At 31.0% G+C, this 9,374-nt stretch overlaps 4 protein-coding genes across 8 annotated transcripts; 1 reads left to right on the top strand and 3 right to left on the bottom strand.

The window, feature by feature from the left end:
- Positions 1-91: 91 nt before the first annotated feature.
- LOC124955172 (protein O-mannosyltransferase 1) lies at positions 92-3,926 on the bottom strand. Of its 2 annotated transcripts, none has more exons than XM_047509216.1 (7): positions 2,941-3,926; positions 2,585-2,772; positions 2,214-2,515; positions 1,968-2,142; positions 788-1,874; positions 406-707; positions 92-314 (listed from the first exon to the last, which is right to left on the bottom strand). In XM_047509216.1, exons 1-7 carry the CDS (start codon positions 3,064-3,066, stop codon positions 131-133), a joined length of 2,364 nt encoding a protein of 787 aa, XP_047365172.1. In that variant the 5' UTR covers positions 3,067-3,926; the 3' UTR covers positions 92-130. The 2 variants fall into 2 exon arrangements, with proteins under 2 accessions (XP_047365172.1, XP_047365171.1); XM_047509215.1 differs by having other exon boundaries at positions 92-317; positions 2,941-3,882.
- LOC124955183 (ATPase WRNIP1-like) lies at positions 2,912-6,026 on the top strand. Of its 2 annotated transcripts, none has more exons than XM_047509248.1 (6): positions 2,912-3,507; positions 3,730-4,019; positions 4,106-4,294; positions 4,350-5,208; positions 5,305-5,526; positions 5,609-6,026. In XM_047509248.1, exons 2-6 carry the CDS (start codon positions 3,738-3,740, stop codon positions 5,719-5,721), a joined length of 1,665 nt encoding a protein of 554 aa, XP_047365204.1. In that variant the 5' UTR covers positions 2,912-3,507; positions 3,730-3,737; the 3' UTR covers positions 5,722-6,026. The 2 variants fall into 2 exon arrangements, with proteins under 2 accessions (XP_047365204.1, XP_047365202.1); XM_047509246.1 differs by having other exon boundaries at positions 2,924-3,474.
- On the bottom strand, positions 4,976-9,318 carry LOC124955204 (methyltransferase-like 26). Of its 2 annotated transcripts, none has more exons than XM_047509315.1 (3): positions 9,179-9,318; positions 6,701-6,780; positions 4,976-6,598 (listed from the first exon to the last, which is right to left on the bottom strand). In XM_047509315.1, exons 2-3 carry the CDS (start codon positions 6,730-6,732, stop codon positions 5,962-5,964), a joined length of 669 nt encoding a protein of 222 aa, XP_047365271.1. In that variant the 5' UTR covers positions 6,733-6,780; positions 9,179-9,318; the 3' UTR covers positions 4,976-5,961. The 2 variants fall into 2 exon arrangements, with proteins under 2 accessions (XP_047365271.1, XP_047365272.1); XM_047509316.1 differs by having other exon boundaries at positions 4,982-6,595.
- Positions 6,751-9,314, bottom strand: LOC124955179 (dnaJ homolog subfamily C member 21). 2 transcript variants are annotated; one of them, XM_047509230.1, is made up of 2 exons: positions 9,179-9,314; positions 6,751-9,012 (listed from the first exon to the last, which is right to left on the bottom strand). In XM_047509230.1, exon 2 carries the CDS (start codon positions 8,962-8,964, stop codon positions 6,952-6,954), a length of 2,013 nt encoding a protein of 670 aa, XP_047365186.1. In that variant the 5' UTR covers positions 8,965-9,012; positions 9,179-9,314; the 3' UTR covers positions 6,751-6,951. The 2 variants fall into 2 exon arrangements, with proteins under 2 accessions (XP_047365186.1, XP_047365187.1); XM_047509231.1 differs by having other exon boundaries at positions 6,751-8,680; positions 8,774-9,181.
- Positions 9,319-9,374: the final 56 nt, after the last annotated feature.

The raw sequence follows: 9,374 nt of genomic DNA, 5'->3' as shown, positions 1-9,374 counted from the left end.
CTATTTTACAATTATATATGTGTATATATATATATATATATATACACATATATATATATATATATATATATATATATATATATATATATATATATATATTAAAAATTTTTATAACGTCAAATTATAATTATTAAGATTTGTGTATGATAAAATCCCATGTGTCTTTCCATTTTAATTTCAATATATCCTTGGTACTAAGGGGTATTGTCCCATAACTTAGTGCACCAAATTTTCGAAATACATAAATAATAAAAATTAGCCATGTAATAGTACTAAATGTTACTGCGTATAAAATCGTATTATTAGTATGCCGTCTTCTGAAATGAAAAGTAAATATGCATTATTTGTCAATGTTTTTCATTAAAAAATCTTATTTATTTTATTTTGTTTAAATAATGAAATTACCTTATTAAATAATAAATATGATCTATCATTGCTGCTGTTAAAAGGACCTTAAAAACAAATGCTGGTAAATAATGATGTAGAAATAAATTTCGTTCTACAAATACAAATGGTAAAAAATGTAAAAAATAGCCAGATAGTAATATGCCACCAGCATTAAGAAATCTGTTCCATTCTCCATTAATAATATCAAAACACATTCTTCTTCTTCTCATCATATAAAATATTAAAAGAACAGTATATACTATTAAAGCTGCTGTACCAGAATACCATATTGCTATGTTTCCTAAAAGATGGATTTGTGCCTGTAAATAAGAGAGAAACTTTATATGCATAAACTAAATAATTAATACAATTTATTTTTTATGGATTTCTTTTAACTTACATTGCTGTCATTAGAAACCCAATATGCTATGCCTCTGGACATAAGTGGCCATTCTAATGGTCCACTTGAATACATATGACTATTTTGTCCCTCTTGACCGCCAAATAACATTTTTATTTGCAATTCCACGAACTTTTCCCAAAAACTTAATGTAGTTGCACGCAATGGTATCATTTCTGCATTAATAAGTTCTCTTTCTCTTTGCTTTTGATCTTCATTTTTAGTATATCTATGTTCTTCGACATTCCAAATAGAATTCGATTGATCTACCAATCTATCTGCTACAATTTCATATTGATTGAAACCCCAATCAGGTAACTGTCTACCGCTAAATTTTAATGCATATTCAGTATTTACGTGTATCAGACGTACTTGGCTTTGAATAGCATGCCATATATTACCCGACTGATCTTTATTTGTTATTTCTACTCTCCAAAGATTTTGAGCAGGCATGGATACATTGTAGTCAATATAACAAGACACTTCTTGGCTTTGTGGTGTCATAGGTGCTGCAACATCATGAGAGTTTAATGCTCGACTAGTAATACCATGAACCAATTGTATTACATCCCCGTGTTTTATTGGCTCACTAGGTTTTGTAACAACCAAATCATTTCTATCTGGCCTTTTTACTATCCACCAATTATTAACATCTTTAAATGAATAACAAGTAACTTGTTGTTGATGTGAACTTCCTCTACCATCTGGATATCTTAATGGATACATATGACTATGACTATGAAGCCAGCATGCTCTTCCATAAGTATGCCTCAGCGTGATTTGTGAACCATGTGTAACTTCTAATGGTTGTCCCTTAGTAATACTTGCAAGGCCGCCTTCTAAACTTGCCTGGAATGCACTGGTCATTACTGCATCATGCGGACCAGCTTTAGAAAGTGTTTCCAAATGTATATAGAAGACACCTAAATATATAGAACTCATGACAACAATTATTAGAACAATTCTCAATAACAGATGACCAAATAATCTTATTGTAGATAAAGTTTTTCTAGGTATCAAAGACCAATAATCTCTAGTGATGAGGTAAATGGCAAGGATCAATGAATAGAATCCAACATATTTCACGCTGAAAGAAAAATACATCTTATAAAATAAATTTTATATGCAGCGGAATTAAAAAGAAAAAAAGAAAAAGAAAAGCGATACAAAAAGTACATACCATACAGCACATGTTAAACTTGCAATTCCTAGAGACAACCATAACCACCATGAAAAACTTGTCGGTTGATCCATGACCTTTCTAAACTTTATTATACATAATAATCCGAACAATGAAAATTGAATTAACATACTTTCCATTAAAATGAATCGTGATTGTGTAAGAAGAGCATTATCTGAAATATACATGTAACAACATTTATCATCTTGTAAAGACTAAATCTTTGTCGTACATTAGTATAATTACCGAACAATAAAAGTATTCCTGCAATCATAGCAGTCCATTGTTTCAGACCTAATTCAAGGGCAAGATGATAAGCGGTTGGTATTATTAGACTACCACATAGGGCAGGAAATAAACGCAATGCAAAAAGGGGAACTGTATCTGCATATGGACTTCCTATTCTATCAAACTTGAATTGTCCATCGAAGCCTGCTATATATGCAGCAATAGAAATAAGTTGTTTTCCCAATGGTGGATGCGAATCAAAAAAGAATGTTCGTTTCATATATAAGCCCACATATTTGCCATAATGTAGTTCATCAAACCTATAGAATGTCATTGGCATTAGTCGAATTATTCTAGAAAATCATTGTTAAAAATATTGAATAACTAACACTATACTTCTCGGTTCTTCCAATCTATAAAGACGTGTTATAAGACCAGCAATCAATAAAATAACAGCTATTAGATCAATTTCCAAATATATCTTTATTCTAGCTCGTTTTTCCTCATTTACTACCTTAGGTTCTTCTTCTAACAAATACTTTTCATTTGTTTTTTGCAATAAAATTTCCTGGCCACCCTATATTGAAGCGTAATAAATTAGTCCAGTGTCTATCCATGAATGTAACTTATAAACGTCTTGATATTATGTTTATGTATTCACATTAATATCGTTTGGATGAAAGGAAAGGATCGAAAAGTGTAAAAAGAAAGTGAAGGAGGAAGAAAAAAAATTCTATTGCATTACCTCCTCCCTTTGGATCCTATTTGTAACATAGTCGCCGGTAGCGATTTCATCGCAATCAAACTTCGCGCTTTGTCGCAATAATCGTTTATTATCATTTGTTTTTGCTCGTCTGCGACGTATTTCCATCACGAGAATAAGCGATACGATATATTCCAAGAGATGCAATTATTTAAGGATAACAAGTAAATACTTGCGATCGGTTCTCTTTCTACTATATAGAGAACGTTAATCTTCTAACGGCTGCCATCCACGTCAGCGATTAATGTGCATAAATCGATTGATGCCAAACTCGTAGTCGTATTATTCTCTTGACTTTTTTTTTCTTCCTTCTTTGTTTTCTTATAAAAGATCTTATCGGTATCGTATCGAGAAATACACCAATAAAACGTAAAAGGCGCTACATATTTTCTACTCGGTGATTGTGAAACTGCATGAACTATGGGAACGAATACATAGCCTTTGGCTAGAAGGAACGTCCTCTTTTATACCCTCAAGCGATTGGCTTAGGTTAATGCAACGCTATATAAAATAACGGTACTTTTAACCAAAAATCTTTACTTTAATTTCGTAAGGACATCATTTATTATTATTCTTTTTTGCTTTCTTTTGCCTTCCACCGACTTCTCGTGGAAAATTGAAAGAACATACGATCGTTCGAAACTTTGGTATGTTGAAAATATCGGCAAGTCGAAGGAAAGTTCAAAAGAACGCAATAAAGATTATATATATTGCGAATTATATAAATAAAAAGAAAATATTTCGTATGTAATTCTTTTCCTTCATTTACAGACTTCAACATGAATGTCAACGAGCAAATTTCGTGTCCTATATGTCAAATCGATTTTCCATCGTCGTTAATTCAGTCTCATGTTACAAAATGTTTATTTTTGATCGACTCAAATGCCGCGGGTATTTCAAAAGAGTCTAGTCAAAGTCCAGGAAGTAAATCACTTAAATCCAAAAGTTTTCTTATGAAGAAGCCCGATAACAAGATTACGAAAAGAAAAATTAGTTCGGGACAAACATTTTTAATTACAAAGGGCGATTCTACGCAGCAAGATTTGGAGATCAAAGAAACTGTAATAAATTATAATAATTTAATACATAATTCTATGGTTGTAAGGCCAACTAAACTATTATTATAATCGTCAAATGTAATTTATAGATAGATAATCCAGCTAAAAAATCTCGAATTAATGAACGCATACCTCTTGCCGAAAGAATGAGACCCTCTAGTTTCTCAGGATATGTTGGACAGGAGCACATTCTTGGACCTCGATGTGCTTTGTTTCAATTATTACATAAGGGAGAGATACCTAATATGATTTTATGGGGACCACCTGGATGTGGCAAGGTAAATTAATGCAATATATTGTATTGCACAAAGTATATAAATTGATCTTTTCTAGACCTCTTTGGCAAATGTCATAGCACACATATGTAAAAATAACACAAACAATAAGATGCGATATGTAAAACTCTCCGCTGCTATGGCAGGAGTTAATGATTTGAAAGAAGTGATTAATATTGCTGCTAATGAACTGAAATTTGGCCGACGTACTGTAGTATTTATGGATGAAATACATCGCTTCAATAAAACTCAGCAAGATGTTTTTCTTCCTCACGTAGAATCAGGAACTATTACTCTTATTGGAGCTACAACTGAAAATCCTTCATACAATTTAAACTCTGCATTGTTAAGCCGTTGTAGAGTAGTTCTTTTGGAAAAATTGTCTACTTCTAATTTAGTGTCTATATTAAAATGTGCATTATCTTCGTTAGGTGGCATAATACAAATTTCATCCGAATCAAAATCTATAACCAATTTATCAAGTGGAATTATTTCAGAAGCATCCGAAGGATCTGGTACATCGTCGATTCCAAGATTCATTGTAGATGAAGCTACCATACAGTGGTTAGCAGAAACATGCGATGGTGATGCTAGAATAGCTTTAGGTGGTTTAGAACTTGCTGTGCTATCTAAAATGCCAAGCAAAGAAGAATCTTTAGAAACTGATCCTGTACTGATAACATTAAATGATATTAAAGAAAATCTAAGGAAAACACATATGTTATACGACAAAAAAGGAGATCAACATTATGATATGATTTCAGCTTTGCATAAATCTGTAAGGGCAAGCGATGAAAATGCTTCTCTTTATTGGTTAACTAGAATGATCGCGGGTGGTGAGGATCCAGTTTATATAGCAAGAAGATTAGTTAGAATGGCATGTGAAGATGTTGGCTTAGAGGATCCAAAAGCTTTGAGTAAGACGATATTAGTAAATAGATTTTGAAAAAGAAAGCAAATGTATATATTACCAACGAATTTTATATTACGTAAGGTATTGATATTTATTATAGGTATCGCTGTAAATACCATGAATGGTTGTAAAATGATAGGTATGCCAGAATGTGATGTTCTTTTGGCACAATGTACAATTTATTTAGCTCGTGCCCCAAAGTCTAGATTGATGGAAGATGCACTTAGAGCAGCTCAAAGCATAGTAGCAAATCATAAAGGCCCTCAACCAGGAGTACCGTTACATTTAAGAAATGGTCAAACAAAAACTCTTAAGAATCTTGGTAATTCAAATTTTTCCTTCATTTTATTTGTAAAATTATTTTTCTTTGTCGTTTACCATATACCATTATTTTTTCCTTACAGGATATGGCAAAGGATATAATATGTTGCATAAAGACGAATCTGGATTAAATTATTTACCAGAAGGATTAGAAAATGTTGATTTCTTTATGAAAAATGAGGATATTAAGTATTAAGATTTATAGAAGTTTTTTCTTTTTCTCTTTTTTTTTTTTTTTTTCCTTTTTATAAAATATATATTTTTCTACAATTTTAGATATAATTATTTGAATTAAATACAGTGCAGATATATGTTCAAATAGATATATAGATCACTAGATAGCGGAAATATGTCGTTAAAATTTGTGTTTAGAAATATTTTTTATATTTCTATGGTATTATATTATATTACTAACTAATGTTTCGTCAAATAATATCTAATTTTTTTTCCAAATAATAACTTTATTATTAGAAGGCATATTAAAGATTTCTACAAGCTTAACATTATTTTCTTCAGCTAAGTTTTCTAATTCTCTCAATTCTCTGAGGCCCCAATCAGAATTCATTGATCTTAAAGATCTGTCAAATTGTACATTACTTTCTGGTGTGATAGTCCCATCAATAGCATAAGGGCCGTATGTAAATAGAACACCATTAGCTTTTAATAATTTGCCAGCATTTTTAAATAAACCGATTGAACATTGATATGGTGCACAGTGCATCATATTAGCATTATATATGTAATCTATACTTTTTTCCAAAAAAATACCATTACCCCAGGTTTGATAATCGGTAGTAATATCTATTTTTAAAGGGTTTTTTATATTAGAAAACCCATTAGCATGTGCGGCAATACTTTCTAATAATCGTGTTTCATATTCTGAAGGATAAAATGTAATGTGTGGAAAATGAGGAGCGAAATGAGCAATGTGTTGTCCCGAACCCGAGGATATCTCCAGAAACTTCTGAGTTGTACCACGTTGTATGTATCGTCGTAAAACTGATAAAATAGGATCCTTATTACGTTCTGCCGCTGGATATATCAGTTTTTTAGCAGCCATACTTGTGGACCTACTTTTTCACAAAATAACGTTTGTAGTTCTACTATCATTTAATAGTTGTTACTTATAATAGAGTAAAAAAATAAACATTTTCTGATATAAGGATGTTCCTCACCTGTGACTGGCAGCACAATGAATTATGTTCATAGTTGATTATTACATTGGTGTAAATATATATCAGAGATATTTAACAATCTGAAAAATTCAAGAACTTTATACAGGATAATGAAATATAAAAAAGAAGGAGTACATCTATGGACAATGAATTTATTTTTATTTCTAATAAGGTTTATATTTTTATGACTTAATACAATAAATTCTCCTACAATTTATTAATTTACTATATATAACAACACAACTATAAGCTTAATGATTTCTTTTGTCCGAGTTTCTTTTTGATTTAGAAACATGTTCTTGATTTTTCTTATTTTTCAGTGCATCTGGTATATATACTGAATGTCCTGTTTTCTTTAAATGTTCAAATAACTTGTTTTTACTAGGAAATTCAGCCCTGCAGGAAACACAAAAATGTGCTAAATCCTGAACATCGGCTATTCTATCCTTCTTATTTTTACATTTGTTGTCATTTTCTATTTTATTGCATATTTTTTTTGCATCCTTTGTTTTATTATTTTTATTTTTCTCGCAGGAAATTTGTGCTTGTTTTATCACATTATCAGTACTTTCAAAAGTCATTTGTGTCTTTTTATTTTCAAGGTTTTGTAAATCAGACTCATTGGTTTCACCACTGCAATTTTGTCCTTCTGTTTCTGCACATATTATCTTAGGTAATTCTTTATTATTCATAGCAATTCTACTTAAAGCAACTTTTCTCTGTTGTTGCTTTTTACGTTGCTTTTTTGACAGCCATATGTGTTCATCCATGCTATTGTCCTCATCATCGCTATCATGTTCTAGATTTTGTATGTTCCTTCTCTTTTTTTTCTTTTTCTTTTGCTTAGCCTGTACCATGATTTCTTCTTCATCTTGATCCGACATTAACTCATCCTCAGAAGTTATGTTTTCCTCTTCATTCTCTTTCTTTATCATTATTGGTTCATCAAACAATTGTGGTCCAGTAGCCAAAGTAATAATATCTTCTGGATTAGATTTTTTTGCCCAAGCATTTGGAGGAGTTTGAGATTTTTCTTCTTCGTCAGATGTTAATTCACCCTCAGATATCTCATGTTCATTATCATAGCTAGTAGTGTTACTTATGTTAGGATTTAATAAAAAATCAGATAATTGTGGATCAGTTGCCAGCTTTACTTCGTCTCCTGGAGTATTATAAGAAGTTGTTATAGTGGACATGGACTCCGAGCTTGTCTCACTTTCGTCTGTATTTTCTTGAATATTTTGATCATCCTGTATCATAGATTGTCTCATAATACCAATATTTTCTTTATGTTTCTTTGAATTCTCATGATTTGCAAAAGCTTTATGAGTTTTAAAAATTTTATTGCAGGCAACGCAATAAAGGGTGTTATCATCTGTGTTATTTTCATTTTCCGAATCTTTGTCGGAAGATAACTCTTCTCCAAATTCAGCAGCAAGATTTGCTTCAATATTTTTAAGTTCTGCTTCGACGTTTGAAAATCTGGTCCAGTCCGATACGGTATGTTCTTTTAACTGTTTTTGTCTTTCTAATAATTGCATTCTTTTGTGCTCTTCTGTCTTCCTTAAATTTTCCTTGACACGTTCGGCAAGCAATGCAGCATGTGCTTGAACTCTTTTATCACGTTTCCTTATAAACGCAACCAAATTTCTAACTTGCTCATTTCTTTCTCGTTTTGCTTTATCGCGAATTTTTTTATTTTCCTTCTCAATAAGTCTAAGTATTCTCCTATTAGGTGCATGTCGAATATCATGGAGATCTAACCAAGCAAATGATCTTTTTGTACTGTAACTTTGCCAATAGGCATAAAATGGATGAACGACGTCTTCATATGAACTCTGAGAATTTCCAAAATTAGGTACTTCTTCTTCCGAATCACCTTCTGTAGCAAATTCAGCATCCTCTGATGTTAATTTCTCAAAGGCTGTTCTATAGACGGTATAAAAACCTTTTTCATCATCATTATAACCTTGGAAACAGCTAGTTGAAAAATATTGAAATAAATCAATTGAATCATCTTTATAGTCTTCTCTCATACCACCTTTCAAGATAGCTTCTCTATGCTTATCATACCATGCACGTTCATGAGAATCACTTAATACCTCCCATGCTTGTTGAACTAATTGAAATTGTTCTTTAGCTTCTTCTGGAGCATCTAAATTTTTATCTGGATGCCATTTAAGTGCTAATTTTCTGTAAGCTTTTTTTAGTTCATCATCGGTGACATTTCTTGAAACACCCAACACTTCATAATGACACTTCATTTTAATATTCCGTAATATCAATGCGATTTCTTGAATTTAATAATAATACTAAACGTGATATTAAACTTGTATTAATATTAAAATAATATATATACATATATAATAATTATTATGCATTATTTCATAATAATTACTTTAAAAAATTTTTTTTCTTTTTTTTTATATTTTCTTTTATATTTGACGTTACGCATGTATTTTATAGATATAATCTTACCGAATATTAGCGAACAGCAGTCAATCGTCTTTAAGAATATAATAGAAAATTAATCGACCTTTGAGTCAAAATATAATAACTATAAATCTGTACAATTCTTGCACTTTTATTTTTTTATGTACGGTATATGATCTTGCATGGTCTTGCGTTAATATTTACAGGTACTACATTAATGGCTACCTTCAGATTATACGGT

This window comes from Vespa velutina, chromosome 17, assembly GCF_912470025.1.
Source record: "Vespa velutina chromosome 17, iVesVel2.1, whole genome shotgun sequence".
NCBI classification, from domain to species: domain Eukaryota; kingdom Metazoa; phylum Arthropoda; class Insecta; order Hymenoptera; family Vespidae; genus Vespa; species Vespa velutina.
Note: the sequence above shows the minus strand (reverse complement) of the source record. Positions and strands in the feature narration are given on the sequence as shown.

Bases quoted from the DNA above. Each gene is read 5' to 3' on its own strand.
- LOC124955183 (XM_047509248.1), top strand. From the start codon at position 3,738: ATGAATGTCAACGAGCAAATTTCGTGTCCTATATGTCAAATCGATTTT. The intron at 4,295-4,349 runs GTAAATTAATGC...GATCTTTTCTAG, and splicing joins GACCACCTGGATGTGGCAAG to ACCTCTTTGGCAAATGTCAT. The intron at 5,527-5,608 runs GTAATTCAAATT...TTTTCCTTACAG, and splicing joins AAAAACTCTTAAGAATCTTG to GATATGGCAAAGGATATAAT.
- LOC124955179 (XM_047509230.1), bottom strand. From the start codon at position 8,964: ATGAAGTGTCATTATGAAGTGTTGGGTGTTTCAAGAAATGTCACCGAT.
- LOC124955172 (XM_047509215.1), bottom strand. From the start codon at position 3,066: ATGGAAATACGTCGCAGACGAGCAAAAACAAATGATAATAAACGATTA. The intron at 2,516-2,584 runs GTTAGTTATTCA...GACATTCTATAG, and splicing joins GAAGAACCGAGAAGTATAGT to GTTTGATGAACTACATTATG. The intron at 318-405 runs GTAATTTCATTA...TTTTCATTTCAG, and splicing joins CATATTTATTATTTAATAAG to AAGACGGCATACTAATAATA.
- LOC124955204 (XM_047509315.1), bottom strand. From the start codon at position 6,732: ATGAACATAATTCATTGTGCTGCCAGTCACAG. The intron at 6,599-6,700 runs GTGAGGAACATC...TTTGTGAAAAAG, and splicing joins CATTGTGCTGCCAGTCACAG to TAGGTCCACAAGTATGGCTG.